General features: G+C 58.3%; 2 protein-coding genes across 2 annotated transcripts; one reads left to right on the top strand and one right to left on the bottom strand.

Moving 5' to 3' along the window:
- Positions 1-1,319: 1,319 nt before the first annotated feature.
- On the bottom strand, positions 1,320-7,531 carry TUBB1 (tubulin beta 1 class VI). The gene is made up of 4 exons (XM_039864721.1): positions 7,315-7,531; positions 5,027-5,135; positions 4,512-4,622; positions 1,320-4,395 (listed from the first exon to the last, which is right to left on the bottom strand). The coding sequence occupies exons 1-4, from the start codon at positions 7,369-7,371 to the stop codon at positions 3,317-3,319; spliced, it is 1,356 nt and encodes a 451-aa protein (XP_039720655.1). The 5' UTR covers positions 7,372-7,531; the 3' UTR covers positions 1,320-3,316.
- Positions 7,532-16,621: 9,090 nt separating this feature from the next.
- Positions 16,622-24,712, top strand: CTSZ (cathepsin Z). The gene is made up of 6 exons (XM_039864719.1): positions 16,622-16,834; positions 17,218-17,381; positions 20,942-21,121; positions 22,808-22,958; positions 23,239-23,401; positions 24,129-24,712. Exons 1-6 carry the CDS (start codon positions 16,692-16,694, stop codon positions 24,237-24,239), a joined length of 912 nt encoding a protein of 303 aa, XP_039720653.1. The 5' UTR covers positions 16,622-16,691; the 3' UTR covers positions 24,240-24,712.
- Positions 24,713-24,726: the final 14 nt, after the last annotated feature.

The following is a 24,726-nucleotide window of genomic DNA, read 5'->3' as shown; positions in this document are numbered from 1 at the left end:
TTAGGCTGTGTCATCGAGGCACTCTCATTGTCCCTTCTCTTCGGACCGCAGAAGCTGTGTCAGTGGTCGATGGCTTGTCGCCCACCAGCCTCGCCCCTAGGTGCAGGTGGCACTGCCTCCACATAGTGCTGCTTGGCCAGGAGCCAAAGTGAAAACAACTAAAACCTTAGGTTAGAAGAAAAAAGACTAAATTGTATTCGTTTTATCAAGCACTTAAAACCTTTAGAGACGAACTATCGATTTGGAATTTAAGCACAAAAAGCATTTCACATTGTTTTATAAGTGAATCTCTCTGTCCTGGGAGCATTTCTCTGAACAGGCAACAAGGCAAAGCTGTTCAGTAGCTGGCTTTTCGAGTTAGCTGGCGGAGCCAAAGTTAAAATCGAAGGTTTTTGACTGCGGTCTCAGGCCCCATAACCACCACAGTTAAATGGTGTTTGCAGGGTGATTCGTTGATTCATTAAATATTTACGGGTGAAGAATTGTTGCAAGTGTTTCGTTTTTATCTTTCTTTAAAACTTGGAAGCACTTGGCCAAGTAAAACTCCATTCCAAAGTTAACTGCTTGATAGAACTGTCGGGGAGTGGAGTAAAAAGATGGAACGGGAACTTTTAAAACTCTGTTGAGCTCGTGTACATGACCAGCTCTTGTCGGGGCCACCTGGCGATGCCCAGGAGGAGCCCAGGAAAATGCCTGTTCTCGGCTTCGGGACGCGACTTCCCGACCTTTCGGTTTGGTTTCGTTCTGGGCACAGGGCATGCGAGGAGAAGCAGCCAGTGGGCGAGGGGGAGCCGGGCGCTGGGCACTGGCCAGCCGCTGATGAGCTGCCTGAGTCCTTTGCCTCGGGCTGTTGTCCTGTTTTGAAGTCAAACACCTGAGTTGTCTGTCAGTACTCCCTTCCCAAGGGATGAGTACTAAGAAGCATCTTTCATACAGACAGGAGTAAATGAGTCACACGGCTGTCAGGCCTTTTTGATTCCAGATGAATAAAGTAAGTGATAGGCAAAGGGCTAAATTATTTCCAGCCAAGTAATTAGAGCTAAGTCACTTATTAGGGAGGCGGATGTGATAATTAGGGGTGAGACTCAGGGACAGGGCTTGTGACATGGCAAGGATTAAAGTAACTGAATAAAAGACAAGTTTACTGCCAGCAGAGATTCTTTAGGGCTCTTCCTCTGCGATTGAAAACAAATCCTGAACTGGTAACCGATGAAACAAACTTTCTGCATCCAGCCCTGCTGGGTAGCTGGCAGAACCGTCCAGATTGCCAGGGGCCCCGATCAGATCTGCTTGCAGGTGTCTCACTAACTAGCTGGGTGACCGTTGAGGGCATCGTCAGTCTCTTGGTCATGCCACGTTCTCGTGTATGAAGTGAAAGGATCGGACAAGCTCTAAAATTCTGATTCTATTGTGTGGGTCTCTGAGAGGCCAGTGTCACCGTAGCAACCATACTGCTAAAGGAATAGGCCCTTCAGAATCGGGGCAGATTTCTTTGGGTTACTAATGGGTTTTTTCTGTTTTTTGTTTTTTGTTTTTTTCTTTTTAATCTGTTTCTACCCTACGAAAGAGTAGGCTGGTAAGATACATTTTGAAATATTTTTAACTACTCAATCAGTCTGGGTGGTTAGACTCCAAGAAAAAGAATTTATTTGTCTGAAATAAAGCAATTTCACCATTTAAAATTAAAGTTTTTTGTACTTTAATGATTACTATTGAGCAAACAAAAAATCTTTGCAGTAATATAAATCGGCAGTTTTTTTAATTGAGATTTCTATCCTTCCTTGCATTATTTGTCTTTTTAGATTTGGGAAGGAAAGTGCTGGAGAAAGCTTGTGTGTAAATTCTTTTATAGCCACAGGTTGTAAGTCTTTTTAGCATCTAAGGAAGTCGGAAACTTCAAACTAAGAGTATATAGGTGCAGTTTCTTATTAAACCTGCTTTTGCGATCTTGAATAGGTAGAAAGCGTTTAAAACTTTTTCTTTTATTTTGTAAATAGAAGGCTTGCCACGATACCAACAAGAAGACTTAATTTGCTGTTAGTGCATATTTCAGTTACTTCCTCATGATGCATTTGTGAAAAGAGCAAAATTTCTCAGAATGAGCTACTGGCATCCATCCTCCTCTACCTTATCATTATTGTAGCTGACACAAGCCAACCGGGAGGTGAGAACCCCGTTGCCTGCAAGTAAATATTTTCTGCGCTGAGGGTCAGAGCATCTTCCCATTGCCGGCTACCCATGAATCAAGTAGCATACAGCTCGGTGCTAATTCTAGAAGGCCATTAAAACCCTCATGGTGCTGGGAGGGACCGCGGTGCTGTATGTCCGAAATAGGTAAACTGTAATTAAGAAGTTATGGATGATTTGATCACACTCTTGTGTATTTGCTCCTGTTGTAATGTGAGCAGATTAAAATCGTGTAATGGTTAAAGCTATGTCATCATGCAAACATTTATGGCAACTTCCGCAAATTAATTTGAACTGTAAACGTTCCCTAATGAGATGATGTCCTCTGTAACCGGGAAGGACACTGCTTGCTTCTTGTATTTGAACGGTTGCCGAGTGTACGCTGTGCCCTTCCCGAAGCAGCAGCGTCTCCGAAGCTGATCACTGGAAGTGAAAAGGGCATTTCAAAATGACCTTGACGAGGACAACGGACGGCGACTGATGAATTCCCGGAGTCTGGCACTGATGAGAAACTGAAAGCATACCGACATGGGTGTCAGAGGCCAGCCATTCAGAAATAAAGGGGGGGACTGCAGCTCCTGAGTCGCGCTCGTCGCGTTTTGGGTCAGTTTTGTGGTGGGTATTTCGTCCCCTTTCCCTTCCCGCTGGCACGCTGGCTTGTGTGCGGGGCCCACACAGTCCGCTCCCCGCCCACCGGTCAGACCTGGCTTCCGAGACCAGCTGGGGCGAGGAGGCAGGGTGCTCCTCGGCGCCGCTAAATAGCGTCAAGTTAGCGTCAACCGCCGTGGCCCCCGCACGGCTACGTGTCGCCCTGACGCCCGCACTGCTGTGCCAATGCTGAATACCCACCGAACGTCAAAGGCAGTGCTTTCCAAGGGATGCGCTTTGCTATCAGAAGGCTTCGTAGAGTGTGTTGAACACCAAACTGCTCGTGTTAGTAAGTGCCAGCCAAAGACCCTAACGCCTATCATTACGTGCCCGGCCCCCTCCCCGCAGTCCTGTGTCAAAGCTGGTACCAGTGGCCATGTGGGTGTCAACCCGCTGCGCCGAGCAGAGCGGGCCTGGGGTTGCGGCCCAGGACGCGAGACACCGCGCCCCGCAGCTGCCGCTCACGCAGCTCCCCGCCCGGCTACTGTTCCCTACTTTCCGCTTGCGCGTCCGCCCCCGCCTCGGCCCCTTCGTGCGCCCCGAGAACCGCCCTGGCATCTTGAAATTGCTGGTACTCGGACACCAGGTCGTGGATGTTGGCTTCGGCCTCCACGAACTCGTGCACGTCCATCCCTTCGCCCGTGTACCAGTGCACGAAGGCCTTCCTCCTGAACATGGCCGAGAAGTGCTCGCGCACCCGGCTGAACAGCTCCTGGATGGCCGTGTTGTTGCCGATGAAGGTGGCGGCCATGTTCAGTCCCGGGGGCGGGATGTCGCACACGGCCACCTTCACGTTGTTGGGGATCCACTCCACGAAGCAGCTGCTGTTCCTCGTCTGCACGGCCAGCAGCTGCTGGTCCACCTCCTTGGTGGACATCCTGCCCCGGAAGATGCAGGCGGCCGTCAGGTAGCGGCCGCGCCGCGGATCGCAGGCGGCCATGGCGTTGCGGGCGTCGAACATCTGCTGGGTGAGCTCGGCCACCGACAGGGCGCGGTACTGCTGGCTGCCGCGGGCGGTGAGCGGGGCGAAGCCGGGCATGAAGAAGTGCAGGCGCGGGAAGGGCACCATGTTCACGGCCAGCTTGCGCAGGTCGGCGTTGAGCTGGCCCGGGAAGCGCAGCGACGTGGTGATGCCGCTCATGGTCAAGGACACCAGGTGGTTGAGGTCGCTGTAGGTGGGCGTGGCCAGCCGCAGGGTGCGGAAGCAGATGTCGTAGAGGGCCTCGTTGTCGATGCAGAAGCAGGCGTCGGCGTTGTGGATGAGCTGGTGCACGGACAGCACCGCGTTGTAGGGCTCCACCACCGTGTCCGACACCTTGGGCGACGGCATGACGCTGAAGGCGTTCAGGATGCGGTCCGGGAACTCCTCGCGGATCTTGTTCATGAGCAGCGTGCCCATCCCGGAGCCCGTGCCGCCGCCCAGCGAGTGGGTCAGCTGGAAGCCCTGCAGACAGTCGCAGGCCTCGGCCTCGCCCCGCACCACGTCCAGCACGCGCTCCAGCAGCTCCGCGCCCTCCGTGTAGTGGCCCTTGGCCCAGTTGTTGCCGGCCCCAGAGTTGCCTGTGGCAGACGGGGCTCCTGTCACCTTCTCGGAGTGGGGGGAGGGGCGGGAGGGAAGCGCGCCACCGGGAGGGCATCCCCATCTCGTCCCGGTGGAGCCTTCCGGAAAAACCTACCGTGGATGAAACTGTCCGGTTGGAAGAGGGCCCCCAGTCTGCTGGACCGGATGCTGTCCATGGTCCCCGGTTCCAGGTCCACGAGGACGGCGCGCGGCACGAACTTCCTACCTGTGCGGAGGAACGGGAGGAAGTCAGCAAGCTGCTGCTCTCCTGGAAGTTAACGTTTCATCCAGTAGAACCTTGTGATACTGGATCCAAAAAAATAAAAAATAAACATTCTAGAAGCTGTCTTTGGTGGAAGGATTTGAAGCCATAATCGGCCCCAACGACAATCACACAAACCTATAAAATATAGCTTAACATTTCTTTTTCTAGCATTGTTTTGTTCTGTTGCCAATAACAGAGATTCTGCTCCTATTGGAAATAATTCTGGTTTTCACTTTAAAACCAAAAAGGAGGGTTGGTGCCTAACCTGCTCATGCCGAGACATGTACCCCCACTTAGTGACTTCCTGGCCAGTCCCTGCCCTCGTCCCTCGTTGCTCCGCCTGGACCCGGAGCCCCACGTCCTACCGTGGGCCTCGTTGTAGTACACGCCGATCCTCTCCAGCTGCAGGGCACAGTCCCCAACGTAGCTGCCCACTGGGTCGATCCCATGCTCCTCACCAATCACCTCCCAGAACTGCAAGCAGAAGGGGGAGGGTCAGTGGGGAGAGACCCCAAAAAGGCCGTTTGGCTCCAGCAAGTTCGCAGGTGAAGCAGAAGGACAAATGAGCCAGGCCGCGTCCCTGGGTCCCCCTGACTGACCCTTCCCGAGATACCCCTTTTGGTCCTTTTCATAAAAGCCATCTCTGTGACATTAGTTCACTCTGCCTCTGCTGAGCATGAACGTGAAGACTGCATTTTATGCCTACTCGATCCCCTCAAATGAGATGTCAGTCAACACAGACTGTTTGGTTAGGTTTTGCTCCTGTCGGGTCCCGGCCCCTGCGTACACTTCTGCTGTCATTTTAGATTTTCACACCGGACAGTGCGTCTCTAACTTCACCTGAGAGCGCTTCACGCTAGTCAAGCATAGATCCTGTGACGTGAGCATAGACACCTCCTCTGACTTCACAGTCGTCTCCCTTCACTTTGGAGATTGATTTTCATGCCGCTTTCCCAAGGCCCATCACTATGGCATCTGTGCACGATTTAGGCAGTGTGCGTCTTCACCGACCAGAGAGGCACGCGGTTCAAAATCGTGCACAGCTCGCTCTCGTAACTGCGTGGAACAGGTTACACTCCTGACCGCATATACAGTGTTTATTAACATAGCTGTGAGCCAGGCTCCTGGCATGGAAACAGTAACCGAGGTGGCTTCTTGCCATTGCCCTGGAGAAGCACCGAGTACAGGGCCGTGAAGTCCAGCCAGCCCTTGGACATGACGGCTCTGGCCATGCTCTCCTCAACAAGTCCATCTGCAGTAAAGCACCAGGCTGCAGAAGAGTAAAGTTGTTCTGTGGTACCACAGACTAGATGGGACTTAAACTTCTTACGGCCCCAAATAATAAGTAGTCGCCAGGGCTCTAACCAGCAGGCCACACGGTTCTGGAGTAAGAGCTCAGACCCTGTGGAGACCCGCACACCCTCGCGGTCCTCTCTCCGTGTTATCGTCCAGCTGCAGAGCCTCGACTTCTCTGCGAGTGTCAGTGCTGACGCCTTATCTCTGGCATGGGAGGAGGATGGCTTCTCTTCAAGCAGCAACATTCTCTGCCCCTGGTTGGAAGCACCTGCATTCAAAGACTTCACTTTTTGCAGAGTCGCGTTATTCACAATGGCCGAAAGTTGGAAACCATCCGAGAGTCCATTCAGGAATGAATGGATAAATAAAATGTGATGTATCTGCACGAAGGAATATTCTTCTGCCAGAAAAAAAGGAAGGCTATTCTGACCCCTGCTACCACAGAGATAAACCTTGAAAACATTATGCTAAGTGGAATAAGCCAGGCACAAAGGACAAGTACTGTGTGATCTCGCTTGCAGGAGGTCCCTCAAGGAGTCGAGATCGTAAAGACAGAGAGTAGGTGGGTGTCACGGCTGGGGGAGGGGAATGGGGGTTAGTGTTTCATGGGGACAGAGTTTCAGCTTTGCAAGATACACTGAACGATACACGTAAAAATGGTTAAGATGGTAAATTTTATGCTGTGTGTTTTACTATAATTAAAAAAAAATTTCGAAGACAGTTTTAATATCGCTCAGGCTTGTAATTTCAAAATAGCGGTGAGAACAATCAAGTGACTGTTATACTCAGCACTTGGTTATCTTAAAGTGAGGGTGGGGGCCCTTGAGCTCTGCCATCCGGGGAACAAAAGCTCATTTATATTCCAGAAGGTATATTTAATTCTTTCTACTACCGTACCCGAAACTTTTAGGTTTACCTCTTTACTTTTCTGTTGCATATTAAGTGGAAAAGTAGCTGATCTTTTTTAACTTTATAACAAACTACGGGAGGGAAAGATATCATAGTGATATAGTGTAAGAAGTTTCCCAACAAGTACTGGAAAACTATTTTGAGACAAATTACTGTTTTTAGACAGGAAAAGTTCATTGCTTAACATAAAAAAAGTAAAAATGGTCAACGTGTATTATGCACATGTATTATGCACAGGGATGAAATTAATATGAATTAAATGAACCTTTAAGCCTTTACCACGTCTTGTGTCTCTCTGATTAAAGGCATTGTTTAAATAAATCAAACATTTAGCAAGTGCATGCAGTCTGCTAGGCCCATTGCCTTCCCTGCTAACCCAGGGTGTTTTCTTAGCTGGCGGCACCGATGGCCGTGGTACAGCCAGTACCGGTCACCCGATTGTCCTTACCTTGGATCCGATCTGGTTACCACACTGGCCAATCTGAATGTGCACAATTTCACGCATCCTTGCTTGGCGCCCAAGTGTACGGTCTCCCTGGGACCCTCAGCCTCTGCAACAGCCGCCCTTCAGTGGTGTGAGCCCAGTACAACTCTGGTCTGCAGTGATGGGACCAGCTGACCCTCCCAGTGCGACTCGAGGGTGTGTCCAGCCCAGAGGCCCAGTCCTCCCCCTTCTCTGCTCTCTGCCTATCATCCTGGCGATGGGGTTTTTTTCCTCTCCCAATAAAGAAGATGCCCAGTCATTTCCTCCAGTTCAAGGCCCAAAGCTGCCTTTGCGCACGGTGCCCGGAGGTCCCCACCGGGTGTGGGGGGCCCTGGGCTCCCAGCTGGTGAGGCGCGGGGTGTCACAGCCGACCGGGACCACCCCCAGTGAGCTTCCCTGTCTGAGCCACTGATGTCGTTAGAAGTCCTGTTGTCCAAACCCATCACTTGACAGATGAGGCCATGCATGATATCCCAGAACGTGACAAGTCTTCACCACAGTCACACAACTAGCAGGACATCTCCCCACCCTCACCTAAGGACCTGTCTTCAGCCCGTTTCCTAAGGAGTGGCCTGAAAGCCACTGGTGGCACCAGGTGACTTTGGGGGGACGTGGGTGGACAGTTTTTATGTTGCATACCTCGATGTCGATAGAAAAAAATAACTAGTTAATAGTAAACTGGTAAGAAGATAAAGTTTCCTTTCTGAACTTGGCCAAAATTGTGACGGCGACAAGTGATTCTCAGGAGTGTGAGAAACCAAGAGATGAATCTAGGCTCTGTGGACCACACCAAGGCCTGTGCCAGCCTGGCCTCAGACGCCGCCCCGTCCCCTCTCCAAACTCGTCCTCCCAGGGCCTGTGCTGGGAGCAGACCGGGACATGGAAGACGTCTGCGCGCCGGACCTCAGGGCCACGGCCTGTCCCCGTGCCGTCCTGTCTGCACCTCACACGTGCTCGCCGCGCCCGTCCCACAGTCCCCGCTCGTCCCCAGCTGCTCTGTCGCTGCCCTGCACAGCCTTCTGCTGGGGCCCAGGCCCGGCCGTGCCCTCGGCACCCTTCCTGGTCCCGGGCACTGGTCCCCTTTGCTCTGCCCCGTTGCTGGGGGCTTCTTGCTGGCCATTGGTTTCCTTTCACAGACCACGGGTTCTTCGAGAGCCAAAAGGACCCCCAGCCGCACTTCTTGAAGGCGTCCTGCCCGCAGCCCACCCCGCCAGCGGCACAGGGCCCCGGAGGTGCGGGCGCCTGGCAGGCTGAGCCACGTCTCAAGTCCCGAAGGCTCGGCACACGGGCGCCACACCCGCAAGCATCTGCTTCCCACGGCCTCTCCTGCGTTCGCCAGGCACCCCAAGATGGGCCCCATTCACTGAACAGCTGCCAACGGGGACCTGCCATATGCCGGGCATGCACGGGGAGCTGGGATTCGGGACTGGAGACCGGTGCGGGCAGCCCCGGAGGTCCCTGAGCTGTCCGTGGGGCTGGCTGGCTCAGGAAGAAACCATCGTCTCCCCGGATGTGGATCCAAAGGCAGGACGGAACTGGTCTCAGCCCTGGAGTCCCCGGGCGGGCCCTTGACCGGATGGCGGCGTGGGCTGCGGGGGCTGCCCGCCTCCACCCGGTGCCCTCCTGACCTCAGGCCTACAGGCCCCAGGGGGGCCCGAGACGCAAGGTCAGCCACACAGGCAGGAAAGTCGGAATGAAGGACTTTCGGGGGACAGCGGGGGATGGCCTCTACTGACTCCCAGACAAGCTCACCCGCACAGCACAGCGATTGAGCCGGGCGCCAGAGGAGAAAGCCAGAGGTGGGAAGGGCTTGTCCCTTGGAGATCGGCACCAGGACAGCTCCTGACTGACACCGTCCAGCGACCTCATGGGCCACGTGACCCCGAAGAGCTCCACGTGACCCTGGGTGGGTCCTGGACCAGAGAAAGGTCACACTGTAAGGGACACTGCTAGGACAGCAGCAGACGTTTGAATGCAGACTGTGTGGGTTGGGTAATGTCTTTGCATCCATGTTCTAGTTCCTAAATATGATGGGGCGGGGGCTATGAAAATAGAAACCCCTGTTTTAAGGAGGTACGGTGACGCATTCAGGGTGGAGAGCGAGGCAAGCCTGGCACGTGCGCCCACGGGGACATCTTCCCGCACTCAGGAACACTTAGAGAAGTGACCACATGCTCCTCAGATGCTGCTGGTCCAAACCCTGCCACCCCTGCCAGTGAAGACAAGAAAGTGTAAATTCAAGAGGAAGAAATTCGCAGCTGCCTAGCAGCATTTCGCACAAATTAAAATATATACACAGAATAAACCTTTCGGCTTCCAGAGACGTCACCCGTCCTTTTTCCCTTGGCCCCTTCCCTCTTCCCTCTGTCCCCTCCCCCAAACCTGTCCTCCCCGCCCATCAGACTCCCACGCAGTCCCAGGGCACTCACTGTCCCCTCCTGCCGAGTCTGTGGTCTCCCCCAGCAGTTCCCGGGGGGCGGGCAGAGGACCCCCGCTCAGGTGGCGCCTGCACTTCGGTTTGCGATTACCTCTCGGGCTGTGTTTGCTAATGACTCACGGGCATGCCTTATCTCCCCGCCAGCCGGGCTGCGCTGCCATCTCACCTGTGCCCGGTGGGGCCTCAGGACATGTTTGTCGAGCGCACACCGACAGCTGGGCCGTTTGAGCAGCCATGCTCAGAACAGCGTTTTTTTTAAGCCAATAATGTATTTATTCATGAGTACATCCTCATGGGGGCAGCGGGGTGGGGGGGTGGGGGGGTAGTGCCTGAGGGCTTTTTCCTCCGTCCCCTAAGAGGTGGTCTCGGCTGAAAGCGTAAAGTGTTCCTGGAGACCGGGCCTCCAGAGTGGCTGCCCCTGGAGTAACCGCATGAGAGGGGCCGCGTGTGGGCCGCTGCGGGGACCGCGAGGGGCCTTTCCGGTCTCCCGCGTCCTCTCTCTGCTGGAGGGGCAGGACCAGCGAGGGAGCCCCCACTACCCCGCCCTGGGCACATTCATCCCGCCCTCTCAGTTTGCTCTGGGAGGGAGGCCGGCCTTCCAGATGGGCGCGTAAAAGGTGTTCCGTTGATGGGGCAGTTGGCAAAGGGGGTGGGGGGAGGAACCCTGTTTGCTTTGTTCCCAACACAGCTGCTGTGTTTGCTCCGTCTCGTGGCGTGCTTTGAGCCGGCTTTGCTGCTGGGCGAGGGCAGATGCTGAGGGCTGAGGGCGAATGCTGAGGGCAGAGGGCAGTCACTGGGGCAGGGCAGATGCTGGGGCTGAGGGCGTCTTTTGAGGGCAGAGGGCAGATGCTGGGGCCGAGGGCAGATGCTGGGGGCTGAGGGCAGATGCTGAGGGCAGAGGGCAGATGCTGGGGCCTGAGGGCAGATGCTGAGGCCAAGGGCAGTTGCTGGGCATGAGCCTGCGTCCCACCTTCTGAATTTTCTCAGCTGTAAAGCAGGATAACGGTCCCAGGTCTGCTGGGAGCACTGAGCACGCCTTTGCAGGCAGTGTTTGTCAAGTCGGCCTCCCAGGATGGAAGAAGCCATAGCTCGCTGCCTCGACAGCGCTGTTCATTCCTAGGGGTTAAGCGCCTACTACGCGTCAGTCTTGAGCTAGTCATGGTACAGAGGGCCACTGTCTGCATTTAAGACATGCAGGTCTGCAAAGCAATCCCCTCTACCCCCAGTCCTTTGTCCTGACATATGAAGGTAGCTGTCCCCCCAGGAGAGAGCCATCCTCTGATGCCCATTTAGTAAAAGCCACTGCCCTTCTCAGACCGCATGTCGTGGTCCTCTGGAGCGGCCCATATTACCCAGGGCCTGTCCTCTCGCCAGAATGAAAGTGACCCCCTGGCCCTGAACTGCCGCCAATGATTAAAAGTGGCGTCCATGATGCATGACAGTCTCCCCACCACCCCCGCAGAAGGGCCGTGGGAAAGGCAGGTTAGCTCTGCCTGCGCTGGAGCCTGGAGCTTCCACGAACGTCACCCCGGGGGTAGAAGGCAAAAGCAAACCATCCCTGAGCATGCATGGTAGGGGTGCCCACGGCGAGGGCGCCCGCTGCCTGCAGACATGGAGATGGTTAAGTACAACCAGCCGGCTGCTAGCTGAAACATGTCACCTCCGCTGCGTCGTCTCTGTCCAGTGGCAGCGAGCCTTTTCCTGGACGACACTTGGGTCTATTATGGGAACAGAACTAAGACGATAAGAAAAACCAAGTGTCACCCAGAAACCTCAAATCGGCTGCTTCCAGACTTCCCCCAGGAGATGTCCCCAGTGGTCGGATGGAGCCCCATTTGACAAATGAAATGTAATTAGGAGAAAAACAGAGTACTCAGAAAATTCATTGATTTTATCCGCCCCTAATGTTCCACTCCGAGTACATCGGAGCCCCTTGAATAACTCAGAGAAGATTGTTGAATTATAGTGTTTGCTTGTGATTCAGAAGCAGAAATTTTTCCAAATGTCTTAGCAAGAAAATGACATCTGAGGGGCCATGATGAGTGACTCAGCGGGTGTGGGCAGATCATCAGATGAACTGAGATCCACTCTTGTCTTCTGCTTCGATGTGTGTTCTCCTACTGTAAAAGAAAGTTCTGGGAAGAAGAATAAGTAATTATAAGAGACAAGGAACTGGAACGACGTTGCTGTTCTTCCTTAGGCCAGGCTGCCCGGCCTCACGGTGCAGTCACGGGCCGTCTCCACGGGCCAAAGCGCCATCTGGGACCGGCGGGCGCCATCTGGGACTGGCGGCACGCTGGCCTCCTGGGGCTGTGCTCCATCACCTTCCGGCTCCGAGCCGGGCACTGGAAATGCTGTGTCATCTCCTTGGGCGCATCGAGAATCAGAGCCCTGGCCTGTGGCTTCTCTGGCCGGCGCGAGGAAGCGTGCACGCACCTCACCGCCCCGGAGCTGCCGGCGCTACAGGTATCCGGGCAGCCGCACCTCCGCGGCCGTGCCCCCCGCACCCCCCAGCTGCACGGCGCCTGATAAGCAGCGTTCTGTGGCGGAAAAAGAGATAAGCATGATATGGCCCACGGCCGACATCAAACAAAAATAGACACTTCTTCAAGCCCAGTGTTTGTCCAAGAAATCTCTGTCGTACGACTCTCAGAAATCCATTCAGTTATCCGACAAATATTGGCTGAGTGCTCTCTGGGGGACCTGCAGGAGGGGCCCGGGAGAAGCAGGGAACGTGAGCCCTGCACGCCAGGGATGTGGAGACCTAACGGCACCTGTCACCTTCCCACTGGCCTTCGCCAAGTTCTCTGCCGGCTCATTCGGCCACCTCGGAGCTGGGCTGGTTCTCCCCACTTCGCAGAAGAACCAGTGGCCCGGAGCGGAAAGCAGCCGCTCTCGTCACGGGACCGCACGGCAGGACCGGGACGGGCCGCAAATGTGCGCGCCCCACGCCCGGCCGTGCAGTTCCCGGTGTCAAGAGGCAGGCTAGCCAGATGGCCTCCAGCGGGGTCCCCGAGGAGCCCGGCTTGCTGATCCCAGCTTCCTCCTCACTCCTGGCCCAGCCCGGGTCCTGCCAGCCCTACCTCCCAGATCGATGGCCCCAGTGTCCACCGTCACCATCTCTCCAGCAGCACCCCTGATCCACCACCACCAGCTCTCCCGTCCACAACCACCATAGCCCCTGACCACCTCTCTTCATGCTCTTTCCACTTCATCCTCCCCGTGGCCACCAGAGGCATCTCAAAAAACATCAATTAGACCTGACCTGTCACCCTTCAGGACACTTGCTACAACCAGGGTAAAAACCACAGCCATGTGGTTCAGAGGGCTGATGGGAACACACCAGTGAGGGGAGAAGGGAGGGTGCTTGGGGAGACTGAGGCAGGTCTGCCCCGGGGGGGCGAGAAGGAGAGGCGGGTGGGGACGAGGCAGCGGAGCCCTGCACCCCAAGGACCGGCCGGCCATGGATGGCAGCACGCGGGGCTGTGCTTTCTGCAGCCTGCAGGTCAGGGAGGTGTGTTTAAAGCCCCCTGCGAGCTCTCCAGGGACCTCACCTCGCCTCTCTCTTCGCCGGCCATCTCTGCTGCCACTCTCCACCGGCTTTGTCCAGCTGGTCACACCCACCAAGCGTGTTTGCGTTCGAGGACTTGGCGTGCTCTGTTCCCTCTGCTTAAGAAGTCCAGCTCGTCCCGCAGCTACGTCCTCGTCATTCGATCCCAGCTCACCGGAGAGCAAAGAGACCTGTCCCAGGCTAAACCCCCTGGGGCACGCCCCCTCTCTGCCCGAGCACGCCCCGCTGGATCCGCTTCTCCTTTGTCCACAGGTCCCCTTCCCAGACTGTAAGCTCCTCACAGGCAGGGACTTGCCGCTCCGTATCCCCAGGGGTGGGACGGTGTTTTGGCACACACTAGGTGCCCGGCAGATACCTGCTGACTGGCTGACTCACGAGATTAGACCAGGTGAATGACTAAGGCCAGCTCCTGGGTGGGCTGCATGTTACGTGCCAGGCTGTGGCCAGAGGCTGTGGCTGGCATGCTTTGAAGGCGATACTGACCAGCCAACCTCACAAACGTGGCCCCAGGGAGCCACGTCCCCTCCTAAGCAAATGCGTGCAGCCAGGAGAGGGCGTGATGATGATGGGATTCGGGGACAGCAGCAGGATCAGCTGTACGCCTGACTCGCCCGATCGATGGCCTGCCCCGCAGAGTCCGGGGTCAGCCCGAGCGTCCACACTAATGGCCACGTGGCCACGTGGCCAGGGGGCCGTGCCACCCTGCGGAACCATACCTGCCTCCCGAGCACCATCAGCACCCATCAGAACAGTCGCCGGGGGCCCAGGATGTGGCTAAGCCCAGGAATGAGGGATAATGGGGTGTCTGCTGCTGGCCGGGCGGGGGCCAGACCCTGGCACGAAGGGAGGGGGAAGAGGGTTCCAGGCAACTCCACAGGGAGTAAAAACTCAGCCCCTGTCCTTCAGCTGGAGGGGCGGGCCAGCCCTGGCCTGACCGAAGTGTGTGTGTTTTTTAGCACGACGAGGGAGAAAATCAACCTTGTTGTCAGGCATGAATGAATAGGGTTGTATGTCGCGGCCTTGGATCACGTGTGTACCCGGACACTTTATGGAGTGACTACTTTCCAACCTGCCCCCCGCAAGCCTCGAAGGGCAGGTCTCTCGACCTCTCTGGAGCCTCAGTCTCCCCACCTGTAAAATGAGGCGATGGCATCTGAGCCCCCCACCTCACAGGGTTGGAGACAGGCTTTCCAGACTGGAGATGACTCTAGAATGTCATTGTGTCTGGGGAGCCGGTAGGACTCGGTTACGTCCAGGAAGAAACACCCAGGGCACAAGGCCAGCTTCCGGGTAGGGGGCCGTGTCATGGTTGCAGGGGGCCTCTGAGTCTGAAGGAGCTACGAGCTGTGCCCCAGACTGGACGCGGGACTCACAGAGCTCAGGAGAGAGCTGCCAGAGCTGAGCTCAGGCAAAGAGCCTGCCCGCTCCCAACCAGACCATAAGACGCGAGTCACCGCCACAAACCCCCTCACGGGCACGAAGGGACACAGCGTCCAGGTTTGCGAAGTGCCAGGGGCCACCACTGAGGTGTGTTTGCTCTGCAGAGAGGCGGGCAGCAGTGCGGGTGCTTCTGTGCTAAGCTGATGTGCGTGCCCTTCGGGGAGCTCCGGAGGCTGGACGCCCCCACCAGTGCGAGGACTCGGCGCCCAGGCTCCGGCTGTGTTCCATGGGCTGACGTTTGCCCTGGGGCGGTCCGGGGCCACCCCTTTCTCAGAGCGGTCAGCCAGGCAGACACGCATCCACTGACCACAGCCGGGTTCAGACGGAGAGAGAAGGCCCCAGGTCTGCTGCTCAGCCTCCCGTGCGTGACCTGTCACAGGCCCGAAGAGGCAGAGTGTGTCACATCAGACTGCACTCGTCTCCTGCTTTGAAAGTTGTGGTTTCGAATGTCGGGACGCCCCCCGCCCCCATCCTCCTGGAGCGTCTTCCCATCGCCTCCTGAGTTTGAGTTGCTTCTATGTCGGAAAAACCCCATGCGCCACAACTTGCCAGCTCTGGATGCCCTGTCCCTCACCCGAAACGTCACCCTCACATCCTCCACTGAACCTGCACTCCACAGGGTTGAGTGACCTTCCACCCGTCTGACCTCTGCACGAGGCCCTGGCCCCTGGAGGCCGTTTGATCAGGCAGGCCCGTGACGGAATGAAACCGTGGGGCCTTGTGCAGCCCAGCGTCACGCCAAGTGCGGGTCACCCCCTAACGGCTAACTGCCACTGCCCGGTGCTAAGGGTCACCAGGAACTGACTTTCCAAGAAGAAGAAAGGCACATCACAGGACGGGGCCCGTGACTGCCCTCGGCCTCGGTGACAGCTTTGCACGAACGAGAACCAGCACCTCTAGGCGGGTAAAGCAATGCCCTTCACCTAGGAGGCCTCGCTCCGCTCGGCCGGGCACTGCCCTGGGCTGTCCCGGCCTGCCCCAGCCTGCCGGGGTCCCATGTCCCCTCAGGGCTTCCAGGGGTGGCCATGGAAATTGCTGGAAGTCAAGGAGGCAGCCATTCCGGCTTCTGATTGGGGCAGGGAGGGTGCAGGCTGAGGGAGGGGCCGAGTCTTCAGTTACGACATCGGGCGGGGGGTGGGGGGGTCTCACTTCTGCTTTGGGTTCCGTATTTGACTGCGAAGAGTTTCATTTGAAAGAAACCTTTTCTAGCACCCTTGGGAGGCAGAATGCAGAGCCGCGGTCCCAGTGCCAAATGAGGTTGCCCCTCGGGGCTCTGCCTTCCTTCTCTGAGAGGGGGAACACGTCTCCAGACAGGCTGCGCCCTTAGGAAGTGGGGTTCAGAAAGCCAGGCCAGTGCCTGGCCCTGCAGGAACAGTGGCTTCCTTCAGGACTTGGAGAGATGCGCGCCCGTTCCCTGGGAGGCCTGGGCCCAGGTGGGCTGTGGGGACAGGCGGCACCACCGGGGGACTGAGGATCCCAGAACCCAAGGCCGGTCAGACCCTGCAGTTTGCACGCCTGGCCCCAGGGCCCTTCAAAATCTGACCGCGATGTGCTCAGTCTAGCCAGCAAGCCACGTGGCTCGTGGCGGGTCAGGTCTCGGGTCCGGGCGGGCCTGGGCGCGACCCCGGCTCCGGGCCCGCCCCTTGCCCTGGGGCGGAGGCGTCCGGCAGGCGGCTGGCTCCGCCAGCCTCTGCCCGGTGGCCGGGGCGGGGCCGGGGTCACCGGGGGCAGGAGCGGGCGCCCCGCCCCGGGGGAGTGTCCGGGCGCCCGCGCCGCCACCTTAAACACGGGGCGGGGCGGGGGCCAGAGCTTCGGGGCTGGCGGGGCGCGGGCGCACGGGCCCCCAGCGCGCGATCCGGAGCGGGATTCGAATCGGGACCCGGCGCGGGAGCCATGGCGTCGTCCAGGCCGGCGGGGCCGCCGCTGCTGCTGCTCGTGCTGCTGGCCGGCGCGGCGCGGGCCGCCCTCCACTTCCGCCCGGGCCCGGGCTGCTACCGCGCCCCGCGCGCGGACCGGCTGTCCAGCGTGGGGCGCAGGTGCGCGGGCGCGGGGGGCTGAGCGCTGCGCCCGCCCTTTGGGGACCCTGCCGCCTCCTTGGGGTGCCAGGAGCCAAGGCGCCCTGCCTCCCTCGACCTTTAGGGTCAAATCCAGCCCCTTCGTTTGGGGGTCACTTTTCTCTTTCCTATCCAGGGGAGCCCTGGTGCTTGCTGGCTTTGACGAACCCTGCTTCCCTGGCATGTGGAGCATTGCTTGGGGAGCAGTCTGGCTGCTGCGTTTGGGGGTGCTCTGCCTCCATCCCATTCTGAGAGGGCGGGGTCTCCTGGTGTGAGATGGGCTCACTCCCACTCCCCCTCATTTGGGGGAGGAGGGGGCCCCAGGGAGCGCCTGTAATGGTTCTGCTGCTGGTGGTCTCTTACAGGACCTACCCTCGGCCACATGAGTACCTGTCCCCATCAGACCTGCCCAAGAGCTGGGACTGGCGCAACGTGAACGGTGTCAACTACGCCAGCATCACCAGAAACCAGCACATCCCCCAGTACTGCGGCTCCTGCTGGGCCCACGGCAGTACCAGCGCCATGGCGGGTAGGTGGGGTCCACAGACCGGACTGGGGGCCAGGAAGCCCTGTGCCGACCGGTCCCTGTCAGCACAGGCGGCCGCAGCCCAGGGTCCCCCGGCCCTTGTGAGTCCGCGCCAGGGTCCGGCCTGGGAAGCGGGGTGTCCGATCCTCAGACCTGGGGACCCGACCTGTGCCCCCTGCCGCCCTTCCCTGTGGAGGAAGGCCGAAGTGGCACAGACTGGCTCGTGTCTCTGCTGGCAGGGCCGGCCTGTCCAGGGCCAGTGGGACTGGAGCCCAGTGACAAGTGGCTTCCAGGTGCCTTCTTCCTCCCAATGTGTGTGACCCCGGCCATTGGGATTGAACGAGAAATCCAACCCGCCTTCGGTGACGGGGGCGTTGGGGGCGGAAGTGGCGTTTCAGGTGGTTGCCTGCCCTGGTCGTCGAGCATCGAGCCAGGCCGGCCCGTTCCTCACCTGGACCGTCTGCCCAGTGAGGAAGGAGGGGCGCCAAGGGGAGGCGGCGGGGCCTGGCCCGGGAGACCGCACGCCAGCCTCGGGCCTCCGTTCAGCCCCAGGCCCGCCTGGCAGTGGTGTGGAGGGACTGCCATCTCCAGGCACACCGGAAGTCCCCTGGAGACGGGACTTTCCCCCTGGGAAGCTGGCCCCCGGAAGGCTGGGGCACTGCCACCTCCCTAACTCGGGGAGCTCACTAGGCAGGCCTGCCGTAACAGTGGCATCTGGTGGGGTCTCCATGGTGGCCCTGCCCCATCTCTTTTCGGGGACTGATGAGGGCTGGAATGTACACCTGAACCTTCCAGAAGGCGGAGGAAGGGAGCGGGGAGGCCGAGGCCCCTTTTGAAGGTGCAGGGAGCCACGAGGCCTGGAGATGGACAGGGCTGGGGCTCAGCTGCTGGAGCCACTGGGACATGAGGGGCCGGGCAGGCAGACAGGGTGTGGGCCGCCAAGAGACCGAAGGTCAGAGCAGCAGCAGGGGTGGTGACGGTGAGGAAGTGAAAGCAGGCCCGTGTGGGGGCAGGGTGGGGGCGGCTGAGAAGCCCGCCAGGGGCCCTGCCCCAGGAAGTCTGGAAGGGCTTAGGGAGGGAGTCACGCGCCAAGATTTGCATTCAGGAAGTCTGCTGGGCGGGGAAGGTGGCCACGGTGGGCCTGCGCTGGTCCCTGTGCAGACAGGTCGGCGGTGCCAGGGTTCTGGAGCGGAGATTCGGGTGGGAGTTTCTACCCTCGGCGCACGGCCGCTTCTCTCTCTGTCTCTTCAAACCTTAGCATTTTCTCCAGCGATGGGGCCCTCCTTCCTCTCTCACTGAGAAAATAGAAGCCCCCAGAAGGGGACTTCCACAGATGCCTGACCCAGCTGGCTGTAGCTTGCCTTCCCTCCTGTCCCGGGCCACGAGCATCAGCCCTTCGCGAGGCCCCTCCTCCCTGTGCTCAGCCTTGGCCACCAGGGAGACGAGCGGGGGGCTTGACTCCACCCGCCTCCAGCCACCACCCTCTTCCGGACTCCCCAAGAGGAGCCTGCAGACCCCGCTTCCTCTTCTCCATTTTTGAACCCACTCCACGGGCATCGTTCTTGCCAAGGTCACGGGCAAGGGGCCGCCATGCAGTCAGCCCCCGGGCCTCTCCCTCCTGTGCTCGATCACTTCTCCTCGTCATGCCTTCCTCACCTTTCAGCACGCACCCCGATCTCCTGCCCCCCTCACGGCTCCCCATCCAACCTCACTAATGAATATCGGGTTCCCCAGGACTGAGTCCTTGGCTGCACCCCTTCACCTGAACCCCAGCTTTACACCCAGCTGCCCACTCTCTCTCGCTTGGACACTTGACCCCTCCAACCTCAAAGGTTCAGATCTGAACAGCTCGTCCTTCCCACCATCACCCTCACACCTGTCGACATGGGAAACTTCCAGACTGGGAGAGAATTTTTTTCTAAGAGTTTATTTGAGCCAAATGGGAAGACAGTTACAAGGAGGCAAGTCTCAGATGCTCCGGAGAATGACAGTGGGAACTGATGGGACATGAGTCGGATGACACTGAGGAGGCAGAAAACCAGGCGGGGTTGGGATTACAGGACAGTTGACAAGGTCGGAGCTCTCGTGAGGGTGGTTTCTCTTGCGGGGTCGGGATGAGCGGCATTTCAAAGGCGCGTCAGCCCGGATGGGATGCACGAGGACGGAGCACAGGGCTGGCTTCAGGCAAAGTTAAACCTTCTATGTGCCTGGAGTGTGACCAGCCACCATCACCTACCCGGATAGGAATTTATGATCAGGTCGCCCCGTGAGGTTACTTTCCGTAGAACCCCATTTTCCTCCACACCCCCAAACCCCATTCTTCTCCGGCCCTTCCCGGCTCGTTCAATGAAAATGTCGCACTTCCAGTCGCTCGGGCTAAAAAGCCCAGAGTCGCACCTGATCTATTTCAGACCATTTCATATCCCTCACACAGTCCTGTGACAAATCTTGCCGGTCTATCTTCAGAATACCTTGTAAACTCTGCTTCTCGCCACCTGCACCACGGCACCTGGCCTGAGCCCCGCCCCGCACCTGGCCTTGTCCCGCAGCTGCTGGACTGGCCTCCCTGCCGCCCCCTCGCCTCCCTGCCGGCTGGTCACAAGCAGCTAGACTGAGCCTGTTCAAACCCAGGTCAGATCACGTTTCTGTTCTGCTTGAAACCCTCTAAGATTTCATGCAGATAAAACACAAAACCCTTCCTTGACCTGCCAGAGCCCGTGTAAGCTGCCGCCTGTTTGGTGTTGAGACCCAGTGTGGATGCCAAGGGCTAGAGCACAGGTTTTGCCTTCTCAGGCCAGGCACCTGCTCTCCCAGACCCTCTCCCATGGGCGCCACCTCGGTGAGGTCATTGGCCCCCCCGATACGATGCTCCCCCAGTTCTCTCCTCGTTTTCCTCGAAGCACCGTACGCCTCACGCTTCCACGCCGACACCTGTTTCCTGTCTCATCTCTCCCCGCACTTGGACCTCGTGAGGCGGGAGGGGAGGAGCGGGTCGCTGAGCAGGCTGCCGAGCGCTGGCTGCTCCCTGTCATCAGGGACGGCATGGGCGAGGCTGCGGTGATTTCTGACCTGGGGGGCGAAGCACGAGAGGAGGCCGAGATCACCTTGGGACAGCGAGAAGTGAGCTGATGGGGAGCGAGTGGGAGCCGGCGGCCGTGCCTGGGTCGCTGTGGGATTCTTTATGCACGGAGAGGGGAGCGGATCAGGGGGCCCCGGGTGGGCGCGGTGGCCGTCTGCAGCTGTCCGTGGCCTCTGGCTGGCTGCTCAGAGCCCTCCCTCTGTGACCGCCAGTGCCCATGGGGTTGGGTCCGTGCCAGCCTTGCCCACGGGGTCTCGGCCTTCCGGCTTGCTGATGGGTGGCCCCGGGCTGCACTTGCTCGCGGAGGTGCCCTCCGGGGTCTTTGTTCCTGCCTCTTCCAGCTCTTTAGCAGGCACTCGTGGGACTGCCAGAGCGTGACAGGACGGGGTGGCCCTGCCCGCCTGGCGCTTACAGGCGGGTGGCGCAGGCACATGTGCCAGGGCCCGCGAAGGGCGGGCGCGCTGACCGGGGTGCTGCCTTGCAGACCGGATCAACATCAAGAGGAAGGGGGCGTGGCCGTCCACGCTGCTGTCCGTGCAGCACGTCATCGACTGCGGCGAGGCCGGCTCCTGTGAGGGGGGCAACGACCTGGAGGTGTGGGAGTACGCCAACAGGCACGGCATCCCTGACGAGACCTGCAACAACTACCAGGCCAAGGACCAGGGTAGGCCCCGCCCCGCCCCCGCCGCCCGGGAGAGTGTGGCTGAGCCCGGGCCATCCCGTGCCTCACACGCTGGTCTGGGCTCTGGGGGAGGCGTGGACCCTGTGGGTCTGGAGGAGCAGGAAGCGGAGCCCACAGTCCTTGTCGAGAATGGCAGTAGGGAGGCCTGGGGAGAAGTGTCTCTAGCCTTGTGTCCCTGTGGCCAGCGCTGGCCATGGTTTCGGGTTCCGACATGTTGGCACCTTGGTGGTTTTCAAGGGCCTTTGTAAGAGAGGCACAGGTGACCGTTGTTTGGGGGAGAGTAAGTTTTCCAGGAGCTGGGGTGGGGAAGGTTAGGCAGGCTGCTCCCTGAACTGGAAGCAAGGAGGCCCGGTGGCAGAAGGTGGCATTGGCCTGGCTCCCGCCCCGCAACCCTGGGCCGCATGCATTCAGGTGGTCTGGAGCCAGGGGGCCGCTGATGGACCAGCACACCCAAGCTGGCCTGGAACCCCTGGAGTTGGCACGTTCCTTTCAGGCTTTTCCCCTCTGGAACAAAGGAAAGAAAATGTCCAACCCCAAACCCATAATTGGCAGGTTTAAGTCACCTGTCTGTCAGAGCTCCCTGTAGCTGGAGCAGAGAGCTTGGATGATTTTGAGACTGGACGGGGGCTGAGGGGGGAGCCCGGGTGCCCGCCCCCCCCATCTGTAAGGGTTAGCCCAGCCCCCTGAGGCCCACAGCATCCTCCAGGCACCATCCCAGCCAGGCCCTCCTGGGCCCTATCTCCTAGTCAGAAAGAATCTCCCCAGACTGGTTGGGTGAGTCTTGTTGAAGAGGCAAATGGAGCAAGGGTCAGAACCGGAGAGAGGGACAGAGGAACAGATGAAGGGGATGAGGGAGTGACCGCCAGGAAGCAGGAATCAGGTGGTCCCGGAGCTGGTCTCCTCCAGCCTGGGCCAGGCCCTCTCACCGCCGTGACGGGGCAGATGGAGCTCCGCAGGGTCCCGACTGTTTGCAATAAATAGTCTGGTCTTTGTATTAGCAAATGTGGCCACAGATCCAGCACTTTCCAGTACTGGGCACTGGGCATTTGTTGGCCAAAGAACACATCAAAGCAACAATTTAATCTTCAAGGAGTTTGGTGTCCCGGAGGAGGAATTTGGACAGACAGGGAACTGTAACAGCCAGGTGGGCAGCAGGAAGCCGTGGACAGGCAGGTAGAGGGTCTGCTGGAGCGCAGCCGATGGGGGATGTGGGGTCTCACAGAACTAAGGGCTGCATTTTGTTCTGCTTTATCCTAATTCTTGATACCACCTCAAACCAAAGTAATTAGAAAATGCTATTTTTTCCCAAACAATTAGCCTGTTCACTAGCCAGCAATAAACTGTCTTATTAAGAGCTAATAATTTAATTACACTGTTTTCAGCTGTAGGGTATTGTGAAGGGCCCCCTCCTCCAGGCCCTGTCAGGAGGAAAGGTTCTCTCCTGAGTGCCCACTATGCACAGTTACTGCCTACTATGCGCAGTTACCACATCCTCTCTCTTTGCCCGGCCCGGGGAGGGCTGCTCGAAGAAGGCGTGATCACCTGCTGGCAAGATGGTTTCCATTGTTAGCCCAAGCGAGCGGAGTGAGGAGTGGGCCTGGGTGTGCCTCTGCTCACAGGCTAATGAGAAAGTCGTCTCCTGCTGCCTTTCCATGCCACCCCCCCCAGAGTGTGACAAGTTTAACCAGTGTGGGACATGCACCGAGTTCAAGGAGTGCCGTGCCATCCAGAACTACACCCTCTGGAGGGTGGGCGACTACGGCACCCTGTCGGGGAGGGAGAAGATGATGGCGGAGATCTACGCCAACGGCCCCATCAGGTGAGGGCCTCGCCGCGGCCATGCGGGCCGCTGTCCCCGCCGCATGTCCCCTCTGGCCAACTTCGCTCTGTGGGCTCGAGACGCAGCTGCCCGTGAACTGGCCAGTGGGTCCCTCAGGGTGGTCGTGAGTGGAGGACGCAGGGCTGTGGGCACACGGGGACTGGCCACCAAGGGAGGAACGACTCAGGCTTAGGCAGGATCACCTGGCGTGCGTGATCGGACTGGGGTTCACACAGCTGGTTGCACTGAAAACGCCACTTCTCCACCCGCTCGCCCGCAGCTGCGGGATCATGGCGACGGAGAAGATGGTCGGCTACATGGGCGGCATCTACGCGGAATACCAGGACAAGGCCTACATCAACCACATCGTTTCCGTGGCCGGCTGGGGCGTCAGCGAGGGCACCGAGTACTGGATTGTCCGCAATTCATGGGGCGAACCGTGGGTAAGCCGTTTCCACTGCTCTCGTCGGTGGCTCTACTGGCTTCGCAGCTGTGTCATAGTGTTTAGCAGCCTCCCTGGCCCCGATCCACCGGATGCCAACCGTTCCTTCCCTGTCCCCTAGTTGTGACAACCAAAAACGTCTCCAGACCTGCCAGCCGTCCCAGGCAGGAATCACACAGGGAGGACGCCTGGCCTGGGTCGGTTTTGTAGTTTACCCCTGCAGCCCTCTCCTCGCTCCTTTCCTGGTCATGGCTCCCCAGCTTGTTGGCACACGGGTGGAATTTTTCCAAAAATACTCTGTGGATAATATCAAAATCCAGGGAGTCAACTGCCAAACTCCTCCTCATTTCCTGAGACCTCCAGTGGGAACCATCAATGCTTGAGGTGACATGAAATTCATCCTGAGAATGGGGCAGGACTAATGTAGAAGCGATGAAAATGTCCATTTTTATGACTGTGCAAATGAGATTTGACTGGAAGCTGCCATCTGGGTCGAGTCCCCATTGCATTGCTAACTAGGGGCTGGCGTATGCAGGCTGTGCGCACCTCCGTCAAACATTGACTTCTCTCTACGCTCACAGCAGGCTTCCAGCAGGGTCCCGGGGAGGGGGGGGGGGCGAGCAGCTGGTGTGGAGCTGCACGCACCCCATGCGGGGTCTCAGAGACGGGCGCAGGGAGAACTGGGAGGCCGCGGGCCGAGTGGCGAGCTAACACGCTCCTTCTCCCAGGGCGAGCGAGGCTGGATGCGGCTCGTGACCAGCGCCTACAAAGGTGGGAAGGGTGCCGATTACAACCTCGCGATCGAGGAAACCTGCGCGTTTGGGGACCCCATCGTCTAGAAGAGCAGTTTAAGACACGACACCACGAACCATCAGAGGGGATCGTGTCGTCGCGGGCACAGGGTTGGCACCACCACAGCTTGAAGGAACTGGGGGCTGACAAATTAAATTGGCATCTAGTGACTGCTAAGGGCACAGCACACCTGGACCGTGCAGACGGCTGCGGTCCTGGCTGACCACTCCCCACAGGGGAGTGGAACGCGGGGTGACGTGCACAGCTGGCACAGGATGGTACCCCGGCCTGGTGACCGCAGGGAACCATCTACTTGTCGAGGAAGTGATCCACAAGACAATGAGTTACGTGACCTCCCTTTTCTTCAGTCGATAGTCTGGTGTTTTCCGCGAGGCAGCTGTGCTCTATAACGTAGCATTTATCACCAATTCTTTTGTCACCTTGGAATCAGGGGGGCGGAAGGGGAGACGGCGATTTCAGATCGCCCGAGTGATAAATAAAACACAACTTCACACAAGAACTGAGCCTGAGTGT

This window comes from Pteropus medius, unplaced genomic scaffold (assembly GCF_902729225.1).
Source record: "Pteropus medius unplaced genomic scaffold, Ma_sr-lr_union100, whole genome shotgun sequence".
Classification (NCBI taxonomy): Eukaryota; Metazoa; Chordata; class Mammalia; order Chiroptera; family Pteropodidae; genus Pteropus; species Pteropus medius.
The sequence above is the reverse complement of the archived record's forward strand: the minus strand, read 5'-3'. Positions and strand labels throughout refer to the sequence as shown.